At 48.1% G+C, this 26,635-nt stretch overlaps 1 protein-coding gene across 1 annotated transcript in view; it reads left to right on the plus strand.

Moving 5' to 3' along the window:
• The window catches only part of LOC115206623 (ventricular zone-expressed PH domain-containing protein), a gene marked incomplete in the record, with an annotated part of 193,336 nt that overhangs the window by 111,271 nt on the left and 55,430 nt on the right, over positions 1 to 26,635 (plus strand). The window contains 4 exon segments of the mRNA XM_029773783.1: positions 4,143 to 4,364; positions 8,733 to 9,106; positions 16,815 to 16,954; positions 17,097 to 17,231. Coding sequence (XP_029629643.1) covers positions 4,143 to 4,364; positions 8,733 to 9,106; positions 16,815 to 16,954; positions 17,097 to 17,231 — 871 coding nt within the window.

Here is a 26,635-nt window from a genome sequence, read left to right on the forward strand (position 1 = left end):
GTTTGGGTGTAGGGCCTGATCAGAGCCTGAAGGTACGGAGGTGCCGTTCCCCTCACAGCTCCGTAGGCAAGCACCATGGTCTTGTAGCGGATGCGAGCTTCAACTGGAAGCCAGTGGAGAGAGCGGAGGAGCGGGGTGATGTGAGAGAACTTGGGAAGGTTGAACACCAGACGGGCTGCGGCGTTCTGGATGAGTTGTAGGGGTTTACTGGCACAGGCAGGGAGCCCCGCCAACAGCGAGTTGCAGTAATCCAGACGGGAGATGACAAGTGCCTGGATTAGGACCTGCGCCGCTTCCTGTGTGAGGCAGGGTCGTACTCTGCGAATGTTGTAGAGCATGAACCTACAGGATCGGGTCACCGCCTTGATGTTAGTGGAGAACGACAGGGTGTTGTCCAGGATCACGCCAAGGTTCTTAGCACTCTGGGAGGAGGACACAAGGGAGTTGTCAACCGTGATGGCGAGATCATGGAACGGGCAGTCCTTCCCCGGGAGGAAGAGCAGCTCCGTCTTGCCGAGGTTCAGCTTGAGGTGGTGATCCGTCATCCACACTGATATGTCTGCCAGACATGCAGAGATGCGATTCGCCGCCTGGTTATCAGAAGGGGGAAAGGAGAAGATTAATTGTGTGTCGTCTGCATAGCAATGATAGGAGAGACCATGTGAGGATATGACAGAGCCAAGTGACTTGGTGTATAGCGAGAATAGGAGAGGGCCTAGAACAGAGCCCTGGGGGGCACCAGTGGTGAGAGCGCGTGGTGCGGAGACAGATTCTCGCCACGCCACCTGGTAGGAGCGACCTGTCAGGTAGGATGCAATCCAAGAGTGGGCCGCGCCCGAGATGCCCAACTCGGAGAGGGTGGAGAGGAGGATCTGATGGTTCACAGTATCAAAGGCAGCAGATAGGTCTAGAAGGATGAGAGCAGAGGAGAGAGAGTTAGCTTTAGCAGTGCGGAGAGCCTCCGTGACACAGAGAAGAGCAGTCCCAGTTGAATGCCCAGTCTTGAAACCTGACTGATTAGGATCAAGAAGGTCATTCTGAGAGAGATAGCAGGAGAGCTGGCCAAGGACGGCACGTTCAAGAGTTTTGGAGAGAAAAGAAAGAAGGGACACTGGTCTGTAGTTGTTGACATCGGAGGGATCGAGTGTAGGTTTTTTCAGAAGGGGTGCAACTCTCGCTCTCTTGAAGACGGAAGGGACGTAGCCAGCGGTCAAGGATGAGTTAATGAGCGAGGTGAGGTAGGGGAGAAGGTCTCCGGAAATGGTCTGGAGAAGAGAGGAGGGGATAGGGTCAAGTGGGCAGGTTGTTGGGCGGCCGGCCGTCACAAGACGCGAGATTTCATCTGGAGAGAGAGGGGAGAAAGAGGTCAAAGCACAGGGTAGGGCAGTGTGAGCAGGACCAGCGGTGTCGTTTGACTTAGCAAACGAGGATCGGATATCGTCAACCTTCTTTTCAAAATGGTTGACGAAGTCATCCGCAGAGAGGGAGGAGGGGGGGGGGAGGGGAGGAGGATTCAGGAGGGAGGAGAAGGTAGCAAAGAGCTTCCTAGGGTTAGAGGCAGATGCTTGGAATTTAGAGTGGTAGAAAGTGGCTTTAGCAGCAGAGACAGAAGAGGAGAATGTAGAGAGGAGGGAGTGAAAGGATGCCAGGTCCGCAGGGAGGCGAGTTTTCCCTCATTTCCACTCGGCTGCCCAGAGCCCTGTTCTGTGAGCTCGCAGTGAGTCGTCGAGCCACGGAGCAGGAGGGGAGGACCGAGCCGGCCTGGAGGATAGGGGACAGAGAAAATCAAAGGATGCAGAAAGGGAGGAGAGGAGGGTTGAGGAGGCAGAATCAGGAGATAGGTTGGAGAAGGTTTGAGCAGAGGGAAGAGATGATAGGATGGAAGAGGAGAGAGTAGCGGGAGAGAGAGAGCGAAGGTTGGGACGGCACAATACCATCCGAGTAGGGGCAGAGTGAGAAGTGTTGGATGAGAGCGAGAGGGAAAAGGATACAAGGTAGTGGTCGGAGACTTGGAGGGGAGTTGCAATGAGATTAGTGGAAGAACAGCATCTAGTAAATATGAGTACACATGAACGCACAAACACACACACACACACGCGCACGCACGCACGCACACACACACACACACACACACACACACACACACACACACACACACACACTTTTGCCAGACTACTTAAACAAATATTGACAGGCCTCACAAAAAACTGTACACAAACTCAACCATCCCCATTGGGAGCATGTCTGTAGGGAAATTAGCCACTGAATGGAACGTGTCACCACTTCTTTTAGCATCCATAAAACATTTGATTTCTGTCATTTATGAGCTTCAATTATTCACAGCTACTAAGTTAATTGGTGTTTTAACAAGAACAGTGCAGTGTTCCATAGTAAAGTTCTTTTGTTTGTTGCCTGGAACAACATGTTTTCTGGTTGGAAAACATATGACTAATTGCTACTGCAAGTGTAAGTCGCGCCATTTTAAAATGGCCGACGACCCTTAATGTAGGAATACTGTCCTGGCTGTATTGTAAGGTCCCTCAATATCACTCCTTCATCTTCCTCCTAACCGACTGGTTTTGTGTTATTCTCTGTTTGTCTTGTCATCCAATCAGAATGGTTAAATCTCATTCTGAACCCTTATGGACTGTTAGTTTTACTACAGCGGCATAACCACTGTTAATACCCCTTAAAACGGCCCTATCGCTTTCTCTGCCCAGACTTACCACCTTACCACTACAATGCCAAAACAAATCACTAATCTCACGTTATTCTTTGCAATTAAAGCTCTGTAAATGAAAAGCTTTGCCTCAACGACAAAAAAGGGACGTTTTACTGATTTAGTGTTTCTATGTGTGTCTGTGTGTGTGTGTGTGTGTGTGTGTGTGTGTATGTGTGTGTGTGTGTGTGGGTGCACGCGTGCGTGCATGCATGTGCGTGCGTGTGTCTGTGTGTGCTCGTGCGAGTGTGTGCGTGCGAGTGTGTGCGTGTGTGTGTGTGTGTGTGTGTTAGTGCTGAGCACTGAGCACTCAAATGTTGAGCACTCAAAAGTAAATAAAGCATACTTTTTTGACTGCTGAATAGCAACTATTAATCACTTAGATGAGGTATTTGCAGGTAGAGATCCCTGGTGAAGCAGCTACTCTCGCTCCCTCTCCATCATGCATTGTTCTCTCTCTCTCTCTCTCTCTCTCTCTCTCTCTCTCTCTCTCTCTCTCTCTCTCTCTCTCTCTGCCCCAGACTAACTTAATGTAGCAGGTGGAAAAGAAACACACAGACCGGACAAGTAGGCGCACAATGCATTATGGTTGTTTTCTGTGTTAAACTATGTAGAATATTGGCCTGTTGGAAACTATAACTCCCTACTACGTCTGGTTATCTCTACAGAAACTGAACCGATCACTCAGCACTAGTGTGTGTGTGTGATTGTGTTACTGTTGACTGTGATTCAACTGGCTGGGTTCTGGAAATGGTACCACACACTGCCTGGTCAAGGAACATTATGTACCAGTGGCTTCCAGAGGCTTTGCTTGGGGTCTCTCTCTGGAAAATAAAGACTGGGAGGACTTAGGAATAGAACAGAGGAGATGAAGAGGGAGGAAAGAAAGGGCAGTTGAAAGTGTTCTGTCAGCAGATGAGTGGGGGGGTTGACATGGTTGGAGAGCCTCTACCCCGTTCTCTCTCTCTCTCTCTCTCTCTCTCTCTCTCTCTCTCTCCTTCTCTCTCTCTCTCTCCTTCTCTCTCTCTCTCTCTCTCTCTCTCCTCTCTCTCTCTCTCTCTCTCTCTCTCTCTCTCTCTCCTTCTCTCTCTCCTTCTCTCTGTGTGTGTGTCTGTGTGTGCGTGTGTGTATGAGAGAGAGAGGGTTTTGAAATATGTCCAGAGGTGTGGTGGTCTGCCCAGTTCTCTCAGGTCCGATCTGTCTCTGCTGCATTCCAGCCCAGCACCAGTCCTATCCGGTCTAGTGTGTGTGTGTGTGTGTGTGTGTGTGTGTGTGTGTGTGTGTGTGTGTGTGTGTGTGTGTGTGTGTGTGTGTGTGTGTGTGTGTGTGTGTGTGTGTGTGTGTGTGTGAGAGAGAGAGAGAGAAAACGCTGGCTAAGACAAGTTTGTTACTTTACACCTCTTCCTGTCTCTGCATGTTTCAGGGTGGAAGAGGAATCAGAAGGCCCTCCTTCCCCTTGTATCTCAGAGGCCAGTGGGGGTGCAGGGGGGTGTGCAGGGGGGTCAGAGCAGCGACTGCAGGTGAAGATCCAGGCGTTTGAGGAGAAGATGGGGGAGGAGGGTGGAGAGGGGTCACCTACACCCCAACGCAGAAACAGCATGGGACAAGCCGCTAGAGAGAAACACAGAGAGATGAGGTTTAACAGGTGAGTCTATAGCAACACACATCACTATCAGGTTTAACAGGTGAGTCTATAGCAACACACATCACTATCAGGTTTAACAGGTGAGTCTATAGCAACACACATAACTGTCACACCCTGATCTGTTTCACCTGTCTTTGTGATTGTCTCCACCCCCCTCCAAGTGTCACCCATCTTCCCCATTATCCCCTGTGTATTTATACCTGTGTTCTCTGTTTGTCTGTTGTCAGTTCGTCTTGTTTGTCAAGTCAACGAGCGTTTTTGTGTCTCAGCTCCTGTTTTTCCTCAGTCTCTCTTTTTCTCGGCCTCCTGGTTTGACCCTTGCCTGTCCTGACTCTGAGCTCGTCTGCCTGACCACTCTACCTGACCCTGAGTCTGCCTGCCGACCGGTACCTTTGCCCCACCTCTGGATTATTGACCTCTGCCTACCCTGACCCTGAGTCTGCCTGCCGACTGGTACCTTTGCCCCACCTCAGGATTATTGACCTCTGCCTACCCTGACCCTGAGTCTGCCTGCCGACCTATACCGTTGCCCCACCTCTGGTTTACTGACCCCTGCCTCCATTGACCTGTCTATTGCCTGCCCCTGTTGGATTATTAAACGTTTGTTAATTCGATGTTGTCTGCATCTGGGTCTTACCTTCATACCTGATAGTACGAACTGGCCATGACTGACCCAGAAGACCCGGACCAGCTGCGCAACACCATCTCCTCCCAAGGAGCCTCCATTGGTTCTTCACAGGCATGAGGAATTGCTTCGTGGGCTGATGGAGGGGGTCCAAACGTTGGCTGAGCGCCACGACCGGGCGTTGGACATGCTGCTGGAGCAATTCCGTGGGTTGTCTGGGGGGCAGCCTGCCACGGTGGTGACTCCACCGCCCCTCAGTAACTCGGCGGTTAGCAGCGCCACCCCACCGGCCACTCCACCTTCCCAAAAGCCCCATTTACCTCCCCCGGAATGCTTTAATGGCGAGCCAAGCACCTGTCGGGCGTTTTTAGCTCAGTGTGCCCTCATTGTCGAGCTTCAGCCCTCCTCCTTCCTCTCGGATCACTCCAAGATAGCCCATCTCTCACGCTGATGTCTGGGTGGGCTCTCACCTGGGCTACCGCCGTATGGGAACAACAGCCGGCCATGTGCGTGAGTCTGGAGGGGTTCGTGGGAGAGGTGAGGAAGGTTTTTGATGCCCCGTTCTCCGGGAGAGAAGCTGCCCGGATGCTAATGTGGCCGACTATGCGGTGGATTTCCACACGTTGGCAGCAGAGAGTGCGTGGAACCAGGAAGCCCTGTTCAAAATGTTCCTGCACGGTGTCTCGGAGGAGGTTAAGGACAAGCTTGCTGCTCGGGAGTTACCCACAGATCTTGACTCCCTCATCGCTTTTACCATCCGCATCAATGTGCGATTGCGGGAACGACGGATGGAGAGGAAAACTGATTTGCTCGCACGTACAGGGATTCCACCTTGCCTCTGAGTCATCCCGGTAGTCCCCAACGGTCCCATGTGTCCTCTTTCCCGGTACAGGCTCTTCCCGGTACCAGGCTCTTCGGTAGGAGCGAGTACTCTGGTGGGCCATATGGAGAACTTTTCTGCTGCTTCCCTTACTCGCACCCCTTTTCATGTCATTCTGCTGTGGGGAAACCATTCCAAATCTCTCCGTGTCCTCATTGACTCTGGGGCCGATGAGAGCTTTTTGGACGCCACACTGGCTTCTGAGCTAAACATCCCCACTCAGCCCCTCTCCATTCCCATGGATGTTAGATCGCTGGACGGGTGCTCTTAAGGTCGGGTCATCCATAACACCACTCCCATCAACCTACGTGTGTCAGGGAATTACAGCGAGACCATTAAATTCCTGCTCATCAAGTCCCCGAGATTCCTCTGGTTTTGGGATTCTCCTGACTCCAGTGACACAATCCCCTCAACAACTGGTCTACGGGTGCTACCATGGGCTGCAGTCCGTTCTGCCACTCCCATTGTTTGAAGTCGGTGCAGCCTGCCCCGGGACGTCTTCCTGGAGGCTTGGAAGTTGCTCCGGACCTCTCCGCCATTCCCGCGGAGTACCAGGAACTCCCGGAGGTGTTCAGCAAGTCCCAGGCCACTTCCCTTCTGCCGCACTGCCCCTATGACTGCGGGATTGACCTTCTCCCTAGCACCACGCCGCCCCAGGGACAGCTGTACTCTCTGTCGGTACCAGAGACTAAGGCTATGGAGACCTACATTGGAGACTTCCTAGCTACAGGATTTATCTGTCCCCCTTCCTCTCCCGCTGGCGCAGGTTTCTTCTTCGTGGAGAAAAAGGACAAGACCCTGCGCCTGTGCATTGACTACCAGGGACTCAATGACATTATTGTGAAGAACCGTTATCCGCTACCACTCATTTCCTCGGCCTTCGAGCCGCGCCAGGGGACCACTGTTTTCTCTAAGCTGGATCTATGAAACGCCTACCACCTGGTGCAGATATGAGAGGGGACGAGTGGAAGACTCGCCTTCAACACGGCCAGTGGCCACTATGAATATCTGGACATGCCCTTTGGCCTCACCAACGCCCCTGCCGTGTTCCAGGCTCTGGTGAATGATGTTCTCAGCGACATGCTGAACCAGTTAGTCTTCGTCTACATTGATGACATCCTCGTTTTCTCCTGCTCCCCCCAAGAACACGTGTTCCACGTCCGACAGTTTCTCCAGCGCCTTCTGGAGAACCAGTTGTTTGTTAAGGCGGAAAATTGCGAGTTCCATCTCTCCACCATTCCCTTTCTGGGCTACATCATCTCTGCTGGGAGTGTCCAGATGGATCCCGAGAAGGTGAGAGCGGTGGTGGATTGGCCTCAGCCTACTTCCAGGGTGCAGCTGCAACGCTCCCTGGGTTTCGCCAACTTTTATCTCCGCTTTATCCGGGGTTACAGCACCCTGGCCTCCCCCTGTCTGCATTCAGCTCTACCAAGATTCCGTTCACGTGGTCATCTGCAGCTGACCGGGCATTCCGGGACCTTAAACACCACTTCACCACTGCTCCTATCCTGGTTCATCCTGACCCTTCCTGTCAGTTTGTGGTGGAGGCCGATGCTTCAGATGTCGGATTGGGGGCTGTCCTGTCCCAACGTTCTGCCCTGGACCTTAAGCTGCATCCCTGCGCCTTCTTCTCCCACCGCCTCAATGCCACAGAGAGGAACTACGATGTGGGGAATCGGGAGCTTCTCGCGGTGAAGATGGCGTTGGAAGAATAGAGGCACTGGCTAGAAGGGGGCGGAACATCTCTTCATTGTGTGGACCGACCACAAAAACCTGGAGTATCTCCGCACCGCCAAGCGCCTCAACTCCAGGCAAGCGAGATGGCCCTGCTGTTTACCTGGTCCAAGAACGTCATCCCAGCGGGTTTAGATTGCTCAGATTTGTCTGTAGCAACGTAGCAGGCGTAAAAAAAAGCTACAGCAAAGTTTATACCGTCAGATTTCGAAACTTTTAAAACCATGACTAGAGAGAGAACGAATACAGCAAAGAGCTACTGTTTTTAGAAGTGAGTTCATGTTTAAGCTGTAGATCTCGGCTTGCATTTTGAAGTGATCTTGACTCAGAAAGTAATCTTGACTCAAAGTGATCTTGACTCAGAAAGTAATCTTGACTCAGAAAGGGATCTTGACTCAGAAAGTAATCTTGACTCAGAAAGTGATCTTGACTCAGAAAGTGATCTTGACTCAGAAAGTGATCTTGACTCAGAAAGTGATCTTGACTCAGAAAAGGTTGGTGACCACTGGTCTATAGCAACACACATACATACGTCAGCACACATGACCTGCTGAAATTGAGCTTTTTATTTGCTCTTGACTTGATCTTTTTTTTTTTTTTTACTGGCAACAGGAACATACAAAACATCCCATCAGATGTATTACAGGATATCAGTGCAAGAGTTAACAAATTGATACAAAATGGATACATAAACAACAGTAGAGGAAATTAAAAACCCAGACTCAAGACAAAACAACTTATTTCTGTAGTACTAATTCACTCTCTCCCACGTAACACTGTGTGGCAAAAATGAATTAAAATCTTACAGGTTAACAACACTTCTAAATGACGTGTATAAGCTGTTACAGTATCCAACATCACCTTAATGAATATGCTGTTACCATGCTTCTACATCTGCATTGCTTGCTGTTTGGGGTTTTAGGCTGGGTTTCTCTATAGCACTTTGTGACATCTACTGATGTAAAAAGAGCTTTATAAATACATTTCATTGATTTTGATTGATTACACCATAAGCGAGGTTGATGTGTGTGTGTGTGTGTGTGTGTGTGTGTGTGTGTGTGTGTGTGTGTGTGTGTGTGTGTGTGTGTGTGTGTGTGTGTGTGTGTGTGTGTGTGTGTGTCTTCCTCAGGTCAAAGAGTCTGGCTTTGCAAGCCGTGAGGTCACGGTCCATCAACTCTGACAGCGGTCAGGATGGAGAAGGGGTGGAGCTAACATTCCTCTCAGAATCCCCATCCAATCAGCAAACAGAAGCCTTAGACACATCTCCCACTGAGAAGGAACTAACCAATGAGAACTCCCTGTCTCCCTCCACCCCTCCGGCCACGCCGCGTGAGGAACAGAGGGATGGACAGGGAGAGGGGGAAGGAGGGAGAGGAGGAGGAATAGGAGAGGGGAAAGAGGACAAGCTGTACAGCCACCTGAGGGACAACATGGAGAAGATCAAAGAGTTCTGTTCTGAGATGGTTCAACAGATCCCCATACCAGAACACTGTGTCATAGAAGGTACCCTGCTATTAATCAAATCAAATCACATGTTATTTGTTAGACGCTCTGAATACAACATGTGTAGACCTTACAGTGAAATGCTTACTAACAAGCCCTTTAACCAACAATACTTTAAGGAAGTTAAGAAGAAACACGTGTTGAGTAAAAAATAGATAAGTACATTTTTTTAAACATTTGATTAACTGTTCAGGAGTCTTATGGCTTGGGGATAGAAGCTGTTAAGGAGCCTTTTGGACCTAAACTTGGCGCTCCGGGTACCGATTGCCGTGTGGTAGCAGAGAGAACAGTCTATGACTAGGGTGGCTGGAGTCTTTGAACATTTTTAGGGCCTTCCTCTGACACCGCCTGGTATAGAGGTCCTGGATGGCAGGAAGCTTGGCCCCGGTGATGTACTGGGCCGTTCACACTACACACTGTAGTGCCTTGAGGTCGGAGGCCGAGCAGTTGCCGTACCAGGCAGTGATGCAACCAGTCAGGATTCTCTCGATGGTGCAGCTGTAGAACCTTTTGAGGATCTGAAGACCCATGCCAAATCTTTTCAGTCTCCTGAGGGGGAATAGGCTTTGTCGTGCCATCTTCACGACTGTCTTAGTGTGTTTGGACCATGATAGTTTGTTGGTGATGTGGACACCAAGGAACTTGAAGTTCTCAACCTGCTCCACTGCAGCCCCGTCGATGAGAACGGGGGCTTGCTTGGTCCTCCTTTTCCTGTAGTCCACAATCATCTCCTTTGTCTTGATAATGTTGAGGGAAAGGTTGTTGTCCTTACACCACACGGCCAGGTCTCTGACCTCCTCCCTATAGGCTGTCTCATCTTTGTCGGTGATCAGGCCTACCACTATTGTGTCATCTGCAAACTTGACGATGGTGTTGGAGTCGTGCAAGGCCAATGCAGTCATGAGTGAACAGGGAGTACAGGAGGGGACTGAGCACGCACCCCTGAGGGGCCCCTGTGTTGAGGGTCAGCGTGGCGGATGTGTTGTTACCTACCTTACCACCTGGGGGAGACCTGTCAGGAAGTCCAGGATCCAGTTTCAGAGGGAGGTGTTCAGTCCCAGGGTCCTTAGCTTAGTGATGAGCTTTGAGGGAACTATGGTGTTGAACGCTGAGCTGTAGTCAATGGACAGCATTACCAGCTCATTACCCTCCCATAACCACCTCATTGCCCTGTCATTAACAGTTCATTAATATTCCATTACCAGCTCATTACCCTGTCATTAACAGCTCATTAAATTGTTATTACCAGTTAATTCCCTGTCATTTCCCTGCCATCGCCAGCTCATTACCCACCCATTACCTGCTCATTACCCTGCCATTACCAGTTCATTACCCTGCTATTAACTGCTCATTACCCTGCCATTAACTGCTCATTACCCTGCTATCAACAGCTCATTACACTGCTATTACCAGCTCATCACTCTGCCGTTACCAGCCCATTACCCTGCCAAATTGTTGGTGGATGGTAGGCCTCTTACTTGCCTTGCATGGTTGTAGCTGTCTGGCTGGTGTTGGTGAGCTAGGAGAGGCAGGAAGTAGAGATGGTTGGAGCTGTCTGGCTGATGTTGATGAGCAGAGAGAGGCAGGAAGTAGAGATGGTTGTAGCTGTCTGGCTGGTGTTGGTGAGCTAGGAGAGGCAGGAAGTAGAGATGGTTGTAGCTGTCTGGCTGGTGTTGGTGAGCAGAGAGAGGCAGGAAGTAGAGATGGTTGTAGCTGTCTGGCTGGTGTTGGTGAGCTAGGAGAGGCAGGAAGTAGAGATGGTTGGAGCTGTCTGATGTTGGTGAGCAGAGAGAGGCAGGAAGTAGAGATGGTTGTAGCTGTCTGGCTGGTGTTGGTGAGCTAGGAGAGGCAGGAAGTAGAGATGGTTGTAGCTGTCTGGCTGAAGTTGGTGAGCAGAGAGAGGCAGGAAGTAGAGATGGTTGTAGCTGTCTGGCTGGTGTTGGTGAGCAGAGAGAGGCAGGAAGTAGAGATGGTTGTAGCTGTCTGGCTGGTGTTGGTGAGCAGAGAGAGGCAGGAAGTAGAGATGGTTGTAGCTGTCTGGCTGAAGCTGGTGAGCAGAGAGAGGCAGGAAGTAGAGATGGTTGTAGCTGTCTGGCTGGTGTTGGTGAGCAGAGAGAGGCAGGAGGTAGAGATGGTTGTAGCTGTCTGGCTGGTGTTGGTGAGCAGAGAGAGGCAGGAAGTAGAGATGGTTGTAGCTGTCTGGCTGATGTTGGTGAGCAGAGAGAGGCAGGAAGTAGAGATGGTTGTTGCTGTCTGTCTGGTGTTGGTGAGCAGAGAGAGGCAGGAAGTAGAGATGGTTGTAGCTGTCTGGCTGGTGTTGGTGAGCAGAGAGAGGCAGGAAGTAGTAGATCTAGTGCATAGTTTTTATTTGAGGGTTTTTGGAGCAGGTGCAAGTATTTACAAAGTATACAAATCATCCAACAAGGTGCTGGACAGTCTGACTAGCCTCTAGGGCTCAGAACAACCCTGGCTAACCCCTGCAGAGCCAGGCAGACATCTTCAACTCCCATAAAGATCCCCACCTGAGCACCCTGGCAGAGACCAGGTGACAGGAAACACTTGTATTAATAGAAAGCACTAAGCCAATAAACACTTAGCAACGTAAACAACTCTACAATAACAGTTTAGATACTATAATCTGTACGATACCAAAATATATAGAATACTTTTAAAGAGCTGGACTAGAGCAGAAACTTTTACCCCCCTAATTAGTACGGGAGTGTCCCTTAATTAATGAGTAGACCATGGTCACCTGCGCTTGGTGGCCACGCCCCTCCAAATGCTACAATACATCTCACACAAACATCTGTAAGTTCTGCTTTATAATAGCATCATAACTAACAAACTGTCAGATTTATTTCTCACGTCTTCTGTCATTTATAGTCAATGTTTAGAAATGATTTAAATAACACCAACAGCGTATACTGAAATTGGCACTTTGGTGTACGTTTTTAAGGACCTCAGATATGGACACCCCTCCCCTCCCACCGCAGCGCAGCGCATTGCAAGCGCATATAAGACAGGTAAATTACTAATCCTCCCACTAGGGATTTGAAAATAGTTGAGCAACGTCTTTAACATGTCAAAATGGCAAACAAGCATGCGTTTGACAATTGCGCCAGACGAAAATAGAGCCCAAATGTCTTAATAGGACGTTGGGCCACAACGAGCTGACAGAGCTGCCAGAGCTGATGGAGCTGACGGAGCTGACAGAGCTGACAGAGCTGACGGAGCTGACGGAGCTGACAGAGCTGACAGAGCTGACAGAGCTGACAGAGCTGACAGAGCTGACAGAGCTGACAGAGCTGACAGAGCTGACGGAGCTGACAGAGCTGACGGAGCTGACGGTGCTGACGGAGCTGACAGAGCTGACGGAGCTGACAGAGATGGCAGAGCTGACAGACAAACGTCAGTGTGCCTTGGTATGGATTCTACAAGTGTCTGGTACTATTTTGGAGGGATACGACACCATTCTTCCATGTGTCGTTGATGGTGCTGGAAAACTCTGTCTCAGGAGCCGCTTCAGAATCTCCCATAAGTGTTCAATTGGTTTGAGATCTGGTGACAGAGCACCTGCTTTCAATGTTCTTTGTACCCCTCATTTACTCAAGTGTTTCCTTTATTTTGTCAGTTACCTTTATGTCTGAAAGAATGAGCACCGGTAATGTGGTTTGATCTAAGGTCAGGATTTGTCTCTAAATGAAAAGTCTGATCAGTACAGTACATCAGGATGATTGATAACATGACCTGGTGACCTGGTGAGTTCACACATTATCTGATCAGTGATCATGTAACACTGAACAGTAGAGTACATACGTACACACACACACACACACACACACACACACACACACACACACACACACACACACACACACACACACACACACACACACACACACACACACAGTACAGTACACAGAGACTGTGTAAAGCAATCTGTGCCAGACAACTCAGCTGTACAGGATGTGGTTACTCAAGGAGTCAGCACACACACACACACACACTCTGTTTCCCAGCGTGTGAGGAGGCTTAAGGTGTGATTACTGTCTCCTAGAGGAGGTCTGTGTTTTGACAAGGGCAGTGGAAGGGAAATAATTAATGCTGAACCCTGACCCCGACCCACACCCTAACACACACACACACACACACACAGACACACACACACACACACACACACACACACACACACACACCTTCTCTCGCTCCCTCCATCTCCCCTACAGAGCTCAGACATGCCTGTAGTCACAGAGATACCAATGGATTGATGTATCCCAGTAGTTAGTAGTAACAGAGATACCAATGGATTGATGTATCCCAGTAGTTACCAGAAGGTGAGGTTGAAAACCAAACTAAGAGCCAAAAAATGCATAAAGGAGCATAATTGCAGGCAGTGTGTTTAGTTTTTTTATGAATGAAATGAATGAATGTGCAGGGCTGCAGTAAATGTTGTGGCCGGCCGGCTGGGTTGGACTATTTAATTATGACTTATACAGAGTCCAGTCTAACCAGAAACAGATGAGGGTTGGGGGTCCAAACAGTCTGCCTCTCCTTCTGCGGGTACAGACTCAGGGTCAGCAGCGCAGCCCCAAATAAAACACCCCACACCCCTCTCCAGTCTACCCCAGTCCACACTACCCCAGTCCACACTACCCATCTCCACTCTACCCCTGTAGAGCCCTGGGTTAACAGTCCCTGTCTCTCCCTGTCTTTCCCTGGGTTAACAGTCCCTGTCTCTCCCTGGGTTAACAGTCCCTGTCTCTCCCTGTCTCACCCTGGGTTAACAGTCCCTGTTTCTCCCTGTACAGCCCTGGGTTAACAGTCCCTGTAGAGCACTGTCTCTCCCTGGATTAACAGTCCCTGTCTCTCCCTGTAGAGCCTTGGGTTAACAGTCCCTGTCTCTCCCTGGGTTAACAGTCCCTGTCTCTCCCTGTCTCTCCCTGGGTTAACAGTCCCTGTTTCTCCCTGTACAGCCCTGGGTTAACAGTCCCTGTCTCTCCCTGTCTCACCCTGGGTTAACAGTCCCTGTTTCTCCCTGTACAGCCCTGGGTTAACAGTCCCTGTCTCTCCCTGTCTCTCCCTGGGTTAACAGTCCCTGTTTCTCCCTGTACAGCCCTGGGTTAACAGTCCCTGTCTCTCCCTGTAGAGCCCTGGGTTAACAGTCCCTGTCTCTCCCTGGGTTAACAGTCCCTGTCTCTCCCTGTACAGCCCAGGGTTAACAGTCCCTGTCTCTCCCTGTCTCTCCCTGGGTTAACAGTCCCTGTCTCTCCCTGGGTTAACAGCCACTGTCTCTCCCTGGGTTAACAGTCCCTGTCTCTCCCTGTACAGCCCTGGGTTAACAGTCCCTGTCTCTCCCTGTAGATTCCTGGGTTAACAGTCCCTGTCTCTCCCTGTACAGCCCTGGGTTAACAGTCCCTGTTTCTCCCTGGATTAACAGCCACTGTCTCTCCCTGGGTTAACAGTCCCTGTCTCTCCCTGTAGAGCCTTGGGTTAACAGTCCCTGTCTCTCCCTGTACAGCCCTGGGTTAACAGTCCCTGTCTCTCCCTGTAGAGCCTTGGGTTAACAGTCCCTGTCTCTCCCTGTACAGCCCTGGGTTAACAGTCCCTGTCTCTCCCTGTAGATTCCTGGGTTAACAGTCCCTGTCTCTCCCTGTAGAGTCAAGTTTGAAGTTTCTTCTATCTCCACATCATTGGTAACCAAGACACCAGGGCAGAGTGGAAGCAGAAGGTCTTTGATATGTTAGAAGCACGTCCCTCAGAGCTCCACCATTCTGACCCCAGCCAGCTTAGTAGAGAATCCCTGTTGGTCTTTTTGATCTGACTACATCACTTTAAACATTACATAGAGAAACAGAGAGACAGCTGTGTAACACACACACACACACACACACACACACACACACACACACACACACACACACACACACACACACACACACACACAGGGAAATGGGTAGTGAAAGTAGAGGTGATGATAGATAGTGACAGGATGGGATGTTGTTCTAGTTCCTCCGGTTACCTTGTGTAACACCAGGGCCAAGGAGGAGACAGCCAGGAGTCAATCACACACACATGGATCAGACAGCATACGTACAACAGCACACACACACACACACACACACACACACATGGATCAGACAGCATACGTACAACAGCACACACACACACACACACACACACACACACACACACACACACACACACACACACACACACACACACACACACATAGATCAGACAGCATACGTACAACAGCACACACACACACACACACACACACACATACACACATACACACATACACACATACACACACACACACACACACACATGGATCAGACAGCATACGTACAACAGCAAACACACACACACACACCAAGCAGACAGCACAATCACAGCTCAAACTGCAAACGCACCCACTGAAACACATGTACACACTCTCATTGCATAGAGTTGAGTAGGTTTATAAAGAGTTTGGGGCTAGTTTCTCCCCTGGAGCTTTGGCAGTGCTGAGTAGGAACGTAATGTAAGGCCATGTGTGTCAGGGGTAAGGGTGGTGCAGACTTACAGTTTTATTCTACAGGCTTTAACCCTCTATCGTCAGGGTTTATTCTACAGGCTGTAACCCTCTATCGTCAGGGTTTATTCTACAGGCTTTAACCCTCTATCGTCAGGGTTTATTCTACAGGCTGTAACCCTCTATCGTCAGGGTTTATTCTACAGGCTTTAACCCTCTATCGTCAGGGTTTATTCTACAGGCTGTAACCCTCTATCGTCAGGGTTTATTCTACAGGCTTTAACCCTCCATGGTCAGGGTTTATTCTACACGCTGTAACCCTCTATCGTCAGGGTTTATTCTACAGGCTTTAACCCTCTATCGTCAGGGTTTATTCTACAGGCTGTAACCCTCTATCGTCAGGGTTTATTCTACAGGCTGTAACCCTCTATCGTCAGGGTTTATTCTACAGGCTTTAACCCTCTATCGTCAGGGTTTATTCTACAGGCTGTAACCCTCTATCGTCAGGGTTTATTCTACAGGCTTTAACCCTCTATCGTCAGGGTTTATTCTACAGGCTGTAACCCTCTATCGTCAGGGTTTATTCTACAGGCTGTAACCCTCTATCGTCAGGGTTTATTCTACAGGCTGTAACCCTCTATCGTCAGGGTTTATTCTACAGGCTTTAACCCTCTATCGTCAGGGTTTATTCTACAGGCTTTAACCCTCTATCGTCAGGGTTTATTCTACAGGCTGTAACCCTCTATCGTCAGGGTTTATTCTACAGGCTGTAACCCTCTATTGTCAGGGTTTATTCTACAGGCTGTAACCCTCTATCGTCAGGGTTTATTCTACAGGCCGTAACCCTCTATCGTCAGGGTTTATTCTACAGGCTGTAACCCTCTATCGTCAGGGTTTATTCTACAGGCTTTAACCCTCTATCGTCAGGGTTTATTCTACAGGCTTTAACCCTCTATCGTCAGAGAGTCAGGGAGGGGGGAAAGAGATGAGTGGACATGTTGTAGAGTGAGTAAGGTTTAGAAAAGATTGAAACTGATCAAAAACACAGTCTTACTATTTTATATCTGTTTGCTGGTGTGTGTGTGTGTGTGTGTGTGTGTGTGTGTGTGTGTGTGTGTGTGTGTGTGTGTGTGTGTGTGTGTGTGTGTGTGTGTGTGTGTGTGTGTGTGTATGCAACTCTGTGGGTTTTAGACTCGAGCCATGGCAGTGTGGCGAAGCTGTCGTTCTCGTGCCCTCTGAAGGGGCCTTACTGTCTGTATACCAAGTCCTGTTTCACCCTCACCAGCCTCCAGCCGCACCTCTGGATCAACATCATGCTGCTTCACCTACAGGTGGGTGCTCTATAACACAACAAAACACACACGCACACACGCACGCATGCACACACACACACACAGACACACACACACACACACACACACGCACACACAGGTGATCAACCGGATTAAATCTCCTTTTCTCCCTGTCCTCCAGAGTCAGCACAGCGCTCCCCTCTCCTCTCTGGATGACTGTGTTCAGAGGTTGGGAAGACAGTGGAAGAGGACCCAGCTAAAAGGAGCTCACGGCTTCTCCATGGCCATGACCCAGCAGCCCACTCCACACAGGAAGGTACAGTGCGTGTGTGTTCGCGTGTATATACGCACTCTGTTCCCTCCTGAAAGAAGAAATGATCTCATTGACTACGAAGCCTGAGAACCAGAGTGCTGGCTTAAAGGGGTTCAAAGTTCAGCAAAAGCTCAGGACACATTCCCTCCCTTTTGTTTACCTCCACAGCTCTCTAAAGGGCCACTTGTGTAAGTAACATGTCCACTCACAGCCACTCTGTCATTAGCAGACGTGTAGTGTGTGTCATCTCTCATTACTAGACATGCTAAGTGGTCAGTAGGAAATAATTAGACAACAGAAGAAAACACAGCTGTCATTTTGCTTTCCTTTAAAAGGGGACGGGGCCATTGTTTAAAGGGGAAGGAACCATTATTTAAAAAGGAAGGAACCATTATTTAAAAAGGAAGGAACCATTATTTAAAAGGGGAGGAACCATTATTTAAAAGGGGAGGAACCATTATTTAAAAGGGGACGGGGCCATTATTTAAAAGGGGAGGAACCATTATTTAAAAGGGGAGGAACCATTATTTAAAAGGGGAGGAACCATTATTTAAAAGGGGAGGAACCATTATTTAAAAGGGGAGGAAGCATTATTTAAAAGGGGAGGAACCATTATTTAAAAGGGGAGGAAGCATTATTTAAAAGGGGAGGAAGCATTATTTAAAAGGGGACGGGGCCATTATTTAAAAGGGGAGGAACCATTATTTAAAAGGGAAGGAACCATTATTTAAAAGGGGAGGAAGCATTATTTAAAAGGGAAGGAACTATTATTTAAAAGGGAAGGAACCATTATTTAAAAGGGGAGGAAGCATTATTTAAAAGGGAAGGAACCATTATTTAAAAGGGGAGGAACCATTATTTAAAAGGGGAGGAAGCATTATTTAAAAGGGAAGGAACCATTATTTAAAAGGGGACGGGGCCATTATTTAAAAGGGAAGGAACCATTATTTAAAAGGGGAGGAACCATTATTAAAAGGGAAGGAACCATTATTTAAAAGGGGAGGAAGCATTATTTAAAAGGGGACGGGGCCATTATTTAAAAGGGAAGGAACCATTATTTAAAAGGGGACGGGGCCATTATTTAAAAGGGGACGGGGCCATTATTTAAAAGGGAAGGAACCATTATTTAAAAGGGAAGGAACCATTATTTAAAAGGGGACGGGGCCATTATTTAAAAGGGAAGGAACCATTATTTAAAAGGGGAGGAACCATTATTAAAAGGGAAGGAACCATTATTTAAAAGGGGAGGAAGCATTATTTCTTCCATATGGTGTATTGACTGTACCCAGACAAGCTGACTATGGCAGCCATATGGAGTTTGTTAACCTCCCTGGGCAAGGTGGGACCTAGTCAACAGCCAGTGGAATCGCGTGGTGCGAAATACAAATACCTCATAAATGCTATAACTTCAATTTGTCAAACATATGACTATTTTACACCATTTTAAAGACAAGACTCTCGTTAATCTAACCACATTGTCCGATTTCAAAAAGGCTTTACAGCAAAAGCAAAACATTAGATTATGTCAGGAGAGTACCCTGCCAAAAATAATCACACATACATTTTCAAAGCAAGCATATATGTCACAAAAACCAAAACCACAGCTAAATGCAGCACTAACCTTTGATGATCTTCATCAGATGACACTCCTAGGACATTATGTTATACAATACATGCATGTTTTGTTCAATCAAGTTCATATTTATATCAAAAACCAGCTTTTTACATTAGCATGTGATGTTCAGAACTAGCATACCCACCGAAAACTTCCGGTGAATTTACTAAATTACTCACGATTAACATTCACAAAATACATAACAATTATTTTAAGAATTATAGATACAGAACTCCTTTATGCAATCGCGGTGTCAGATTTTAAAATAGCTTTTCGGCGAAAGCACATTTTGCAATATTCTGAGTACATAGCCCGGCCATCACGGCTAGCTAATTTGACACCCACCAAGTTTGGCCTTCACCAAACTCAGATTTACTATAAGAAAAATGGATTACCTTTGCTGTTCTTCGTCAGAATGCATTCCCAGGACTTCTACTTCAATAACAAATGTTGTTTTGGTTCCAAATAATCCATAGTTATCCTGTTGAGGATCTTATCCCGATCTAATCCCGGTAATGGGATTCATTGTCATGTGACCATGGCGGGGAATTCAAAACTGCAAGAGTAATCATTTCAAATAATCAAATAATCAACTATTTTCCTCCATTTGAAAGATATATCTCCTAAATCTAACCACGCTGTCCGATTTTCCGAGGCTTTACAGAGAATGCATAAAGTTAGGTTATGTGAGGAGAGTACATTGACAATAGCTGCATGTAATGTTTAGCCAATTCAAAGAAGGGCATCAACAGACAGAAAACTAGCTAGAATTATGCACTTACCTTTGACAATCTGCATCAGATGACACTCATAGGACATTATGTTATACAATACATGCATTTTTAGTTCCATCAAGTTCATATTTATATCCAAAAACAGCATTTACAGTCGCGGTGAAATTCAGAATTTTTTTCGGCTCGAATGCACCCAGTGAATCCAGCATTACAAATCACGGAATAACTATTCGAAAACATTGGTAAATTATAATATTGTCATTCAAAGAATAATATATTATCATCTCGTAATTGCTACCGAATGGCCAGATCTCAAAATAACTTTACTGGGAAATCACATTTTGCATAAACTGGGTACTATGCTAACAACAATAGGCTATATGCTAAGCTAAGCTAAGCTATACCGTTAGCATTAGCATCATCTAATATCGATAATAACATTCTAAATATCCCCTTACCTTTGATTATCTCCATCAGAAGGCGCTGCCAGAGTTCCCAGGTCCAGAACAAATGTGGTTTCTTTTGACAAAGTTCATCATTTATGTCCAAATAGTTAGCGTTCAGTAGGCTCCCACAAAATGAGGTGGGCACTGTAAAGTCACTTCGAAAAGCTAAAGAAAACCTAGTAAATAATCTATTTACGTTTGTTTAAACATGTCAAACGTTGTTTAGCACTAATCTTTTGTTTCATTTTTAACGTGAAACATCAGTAAACATCAGTAATATTTTCACACAACCTATCAAGTGTCTAGAATAAACGATAATGACAAAGACTCTCTTCTCAGATTCATGCGCAGGCGCAAAAAATGAAGTGATGACGTGTCAACTTGTAAGCTTTCTTATTCGGTCTGTATTCATGACAGATGCTTCCAACAACTTTCTAAAGATCGTTGACATCTAGTGGAAGCAGTAGGAGTTGCGAACAGAATCCTTTCTCACTGTGGTATCTTTAAAACAATGACACTAAATAGTACAGTCACAAAATTCTCATTTTTTTTAATCTATTTTTCACAGGTTTTTGCCTGCAATATGAGTTTTGTTATACTTACAGACACCATTCAAACTGTTTTAGAAAATTCAGAGTGTTTTCTATCCAAACCTGAACAATAATATGCATATTCTAGCTTCTGAGTTGGTGTAGGAGGCAGTTAAAAATGCGCACATATTTTTTTCCAAAATTCTCAATACTGCCCCCTGGCCTCAACAGGTTATATTGAAATAGCTCCGTTTTGTTCGTGCATTCAGGTCACAATCCGAAGGGTGATGCACGAGCGCATTTCGTGACAAAAAAATTCAAAATATTCCATTACCGTACTTGGAAGCATGTCAAACGCTGTTTAAAATCAATTTTTATGCGATTTTTCTCTTAAAATAGTGATAATATTCCAACCGGATGACGTTGTATTCATTCAAAGGCTGAAAGAAAAACATGGCGACTTCTCGTGACCGCAGATCTCCAGTGTCACTGTCCCCAGGCTGGCCAGTAACAAACAGAGCTGCTGTACTTAGCCCAGAGACTGCAGACCTCTCATTCCACTTTCTGGCGCCTTCTGAGAGCCAATGGAAGCCTTAGAAAATGTCACGTTACAGCACAGATGCTGTATTTTTGATAGAGAGGCTACAGAAGGACAATAAATTGTCAGACAGGGCATATGGAATGGAATCTTCTCAGGTTTTGGCCTGCCATATGAGTTCTGTTATACTCACAGACACCATTCAAACAGTTTTAGAAACTTTAGAGTGTTTTCTATCCAAATCTACTAATTATATGCATATTCTAGTTTCTGGGCAGGAGTAGTAACCAGATTAAATCAGGTATGTTTTTTATCCGGCCGTGCAAATACTGCCCCCTAGCCCAAACAGGTTAAACAGCTTGGAAAATTCCAGAACATGATGTCATGGCTTTAGAAGCTTCTTATAGGCTAATTGGGTCTATGGGTCTTCCAAATGGACAATGACCCCAAGCATACTTCCAAAGTTGTGGCAAAATGGCTTAAGGACAACAAAGTCAAGGTGTTGGAGTGGCCATCACAAAGCCCTGACCTCAATCCCATAGAAAATGTGTGGGCAGAACTGAAAAGGCGTGTGCGAGCATGGACGCCTACAAACCTGACTCAGTTACACCAGCTCTGTCAGGAGGAATGGGTCAAAATTTACCCAACTTATTGTGGGAAGCTTGTGGAAGGCTACCCAAAACGTTTGACCCAAGTTAAACAGTTTAAAGGCAATGCTACCAAATACTAATTGAGGGTATGTAAACTTCTGACCCACTGGGAATGTGATGAAAGAAATAAAAGCTGAAATAAATAATTCTCTCTACTATTATTTTGACATTTCACATTCTTATAATAAAGTGGTGATCCTAACTGATCTAAAACAGGGAATTGTTACTAGGATTAAATGTCAGGAATTGTGAAAAACTGAGTTTAAATGTATTTGGCTAAGGTGTATGTAAACTTCCGACTTCAACTGTACATCAGACAAACAACACAACACTAAGAAACGTTCTCTGGATACCATGCTGATGCCCCAGTCTGGTTGGTTCTGTGTTTTACCTGCTTGTAAAGAACCCAGCAGTTCCAGTCCACATTTGGAACAGATCTGACCATTCTTAACTTAACCACTGTGGACCCTATAAACAACATGGGGTGCATTCTAAACTTAACCACTGTGGACCCTATAAACAACATGGGGTGCATTCTTTGGCTCTGTCCAGCATGGCTCACCAATTAGAGCCATTCACCATGGTCACCTGGTCCTCTGGTCACCTGGTCCCCTGGTACTCTGGTACTCTGGTCCCCTGGTCCTTTGGTCTCCTGGTACTCTGGTCCTCTGGTCCTCTGGTACTCTGGTCCTCTGGTCCGCTGGTCCTCTGGTCCCCTGGTACGCTGGTCCTCTGGTCCCCTGATCTGCTGGTACTCTGGTCCTCTGGTCCTTTGATCCGCTAGTCCTCTGGTCCTCTGGTCCCCAGGTACGCTGGTCCCCTGGTACTCTGGTTCTCTGGTACTCTGGTCCCCTGGTACTCTGGTCCTCTGGTCCTCTGGTCCCCTGGTCTTCTGGTCCTCTGGTCCCCTGGTCCCCTGGTACTCTGGTCCCCTGGTCCCCTGGTACTCTGGTCCCCTGGTCCCCTAGTCCCCTGGTACTCTGGTCCTCTGGTACTCGGCACTCTGGTCCTCTGGTACTCTGGTCCTCTGGTACTCTGGTCCTCTGGTACTCTGGTACTCTGGTCCTCTGGTACTCTGGTCCCCTGGTCCCCTGGTACTCGGCACTCTGGTACTCTGGTCCCCTGGTACTCTGGTTCTCTGGTACTCTGGTCTCCTGGTACTCTGCACTCTGGTCCTCTGGTCCCCTGGTCCCCTGGTACTCTGGTCCCCTGGTCCCCTAGTCCCCTGGTACTCTGGTCCTCTGGTACTCGGCACTCTGGTCCTCTGGTACTCTGGTCCTCTGGTACTCTGGTCCTCTGGTACTCTGGTACTCTGGTACTCTGGTACTCTGGTCCTCTTGTCCTCTGGTACTCTGGTCCCCTGGTCCCCTGGTACTCGGCACTCTGGTCCTCTGGTACTCTGGTCCCCTGGTACTCTGGTTCTCTGGTACTCTGGTCCCCTGGTACTCTGCACTCTGGTCCTCTGGTCCCCTGGTACTCTGGTACTCTGGTCCTCTGGTACTCTGGTACTCTGGCCCTCTGGTACTCTGGTCCCCTGGTCCTCTGGTTCTCTGGTCCTCTGGTACTCTGGTTCTCTGGTCCCCTGGTACTCTGGCCCTCTGGTACTCTGGTCCTCTGGTACTCTGGTCCTCTGGTTCTCTGGTACTCTGCAATAAGAAACACATGTGTCTGACTGAGGTTTTATTACTCTGCTAATCAACTTCCTGCTGATAGGAAAAGTCTAAGTGAGGCAAGCTTTTTATGGCAATGCAGTACAGAGGGGAAGGGAACGCTGAGGATACATCCGGGGGAGAGGGAATCGGAGACAGAGGGGGAGAGGGGGCGGGAGGCAGAGGGGGCAGGGGGCCGGAGACAAAGGGGAGACGGGGCAGGAGACAGAGGGGGAGAGGGGACAGGGGCGGGAGGCAGAGGGGGAGAGGGTACAGGACACAGAGGGGGAGAGGGTACAGGAGATTGAGGAGGAGAGGGTACAGGAAACAGAGGAGGAGAGGGAGCAGGAGACATAGAGGGAGAGGGGGCAGGAGACAGAGGCTGGGAGGGGGAAGTAGACAGAGGCTGGGAGGGGGCAGGAGACAGAGGGGGAGAGGGAGCAGGAGATAGAGGAGGAGAGGGATCAGGAGACAGAGGAGGAGAGGGATCAGGAGACAGAGGAGGAGAGGGTACAGGAGACAGAGGAGGAGAGGGATCAGGAGACAGAGGAGGAGAGGGTACAGGAGACAGAGGAGGAGAGGGATCAGGAGACAGAGGAGGAGAGGGATCAGGAGACAGAGGAGGAGAGGGATCAGGAGACAGAGGAGGAGAGGGATCAGGAGACAGAGGAGGAGAGGGATCAGGAGACAGAGGAGGAGAGGGATCAGGAGACAGAGGAGGAGAGGGATCAGGAGACAGAGGAGGAGAGGGATCAGGAGACAGAGGAGGAGAGGGTACAGGAGACAGAGGAGGAGAGGGTACAGGAGACAGAGGAGGAGAGGGATCAGGAGACAGAGGAGGACAGGGATCAGGAGACAGAGGAGGACAGGGATCAGGAGACAGAGGAGGAGAGGGTACAGGAGACAGAGGAGGAGAGGGATCAGGAGACAGAGGAGGAGAGGGATCAGGAGACAGAGGAGGAGAGGGTACAGGAGACAGAGGAGGAGAGGGTCAGGAGACAGAGGAGGAGAGGGTACAGGAGACAGAGGAGAGGGATCAGGAGACAGAGGAGGAGAGGTGGTGGGAAGGAAAGGATGAGATTGGGTAGAGAGACTGAGGGAGGGAGGAGGTCGAGGGTAAGAGATTACGAGAGGGTAAGAGTTGACATATGAGACCTGTTGTCTCCGTCAGAGCAAGTTTTAAATGTTATTACCCCTGCCTCTCTCACCTGTAATGTGTTTGAAATGGAGACTGACCAGTTTTTTACCACACAGCCTGGCTCTCTGTGTGTGTGTGTGTGTGTGTGTGTGTGTGTGTGTGTGTGTGTGTGTGTGTGTGTGTGTGTGTGTGTGTGTGTGTGTGTGTGTGTGTGTGCGCGTGTGTGTTTAATGGAGTGCTACCAGTGTATGACACAGCCTGGCTGAGTTAGACTCTGGTGCCCAGCATAGCTTCTCTCCTAATTATTACTCTTACGACCACTTCAAGGAGAAAAAATGCCGTTCCGTTGCATTGGAGCGTGACACAGATACTTGGCTCTGTGTTTGTGTCTGTCAGTGTGTGTTCAGACGATCTGCTGGGGGTGGTTCTTGTCAGAGCGAAGCATCAACACGATCAGGGGAATTCTTTATTTCTCGGTAGTGTTTTCCATGGAATAAACACGCAGGACCGTAACTCAACCGGCTCCCGGAGAGGGTATCACTCTAAACCATAACAGAGAGGAAAGAGGGACAGAGAAAAATAAGAGACTGAAAGAGAGGCCACAATCATTTCCACCTGGAAGAGTAGGTTATTGGTAGGTTATTTATGTGATGTGTTGATAATACCTCTCTAAAAGAGAGTACTTTTTGTACCCCCTGTACCTACTATTTTACCCTCGCTTATCTCCTCTTATCCCCCTCTCCCTATCTCCCCCTCTACCTCACCCTCTCCCCCTATCTCTCCCTCTACCTCTCCCTCACCCTCTCCCCCTATCTCTCCCTCTACCTCTACTTCACCCTCTCCCCCTATCTCTCCCTGTCCCCTATCTCTCCCTCTACCTCTTCCTCTCCCTCTACCTCACCCTCTCCCCCTATCTCTCCCTCTCCCTGTCCCTCTCCCCCTATCTCTCCCTGTCCCTCTCCCCCTATCTCTCCTTCTACCTCTCCCTCTCCCTCCATCTCCTGAGGTTTACCAAAGGGGGGCAGTTGCAGGAGGTCTGTGGAATATCTTCTGCACCTTGAACACATTACAATAATGTCCTTCTGACAGTGACAGACCGTACAGAAAGACACAGGACCACAAATACAAATTCCATCTAGACACCGTTGCCCTAGAGCACACAAAAAACTATACATACCCCGGCCTAAACATCAGCGCCACAGGTAACTTCCACAAAGCTGTGAATGATCTGAGAGACAAGGCAAGAAGGGCGTTCTATGCCATCAAAAGGAACATAAAATTCAACATACCAATTAGGATCTGGCTAAAAATACTTGAATCAGTTATAGAACCCATTGCCCTTTATGGTTGTGAGGTCTGGGGTCCGCTCACCAACCAAGAATTCACAAAATGAGACCAACACCAAATTGAGACTCTGCATGCAGAATTCTGCAAAAATATCCTCCGTGTGCAATGTAAAACACCAAATAATGCATGCAGAGCAGAACTAGGCAGATACCCACTAATTACTAAAATCCAGAAAAGAGCAGTTAAATTCTACAACCACCTAAAAGGAAGTGATTCCCAAACCTTCCTTAACAAAGCCATCACCTACAGAGTGTTGAACCTGGAGAAATATCCCTTAAGCATGCTGGTCCCCCAGGACAGCAACACAATTACAACCAACCAAATAATGAGAAAACAAAAAGATAATTACTTGAAACTTTGGAAAGAATTAACAAAAAAACTGAACATACTAGAATGCTATTTGGTCCTAAACAGAGAGTACACAGTGGCAGAATACCTGACCACTGTGACTGACCCAAACTTAAGGAAAGCTTTGACTATGTACAGACTCAGTGAGCATAGCCTTGCTATTGAGAAAGGCTGCCGTAGGCAGACCTGGCTCTCAAGAGAAGACAGGTTATGTGCACACTGCCCACAAAATGAGGTGGAAACTGAGCTGTACTTCCTAACCTCCTGCCCAATGTATGACCATATTAGAGACACATATTTCCCGCAGATTACACAGATCCACAAATAATTCGAAAACAAACCCGATTTTGATAAACTCCCATATCTACTGGGTGAAATACCACAGTGTGCCATCACAGCAGCAAGATTTGTG

The sequence above is a fragment of the Salmo trutta genome, chromosome 13 (genome assembly GCF_901001165.1).
Source record: "Salmo trutta chromosome 13, fSalTru1.1, whole genome shotgun sequence".
NCBI lineage: Eukaryota > Metazoa > Chordata > Actinopteri > Salmoniformes > Salmonidae > Salmo > Salmo trutta.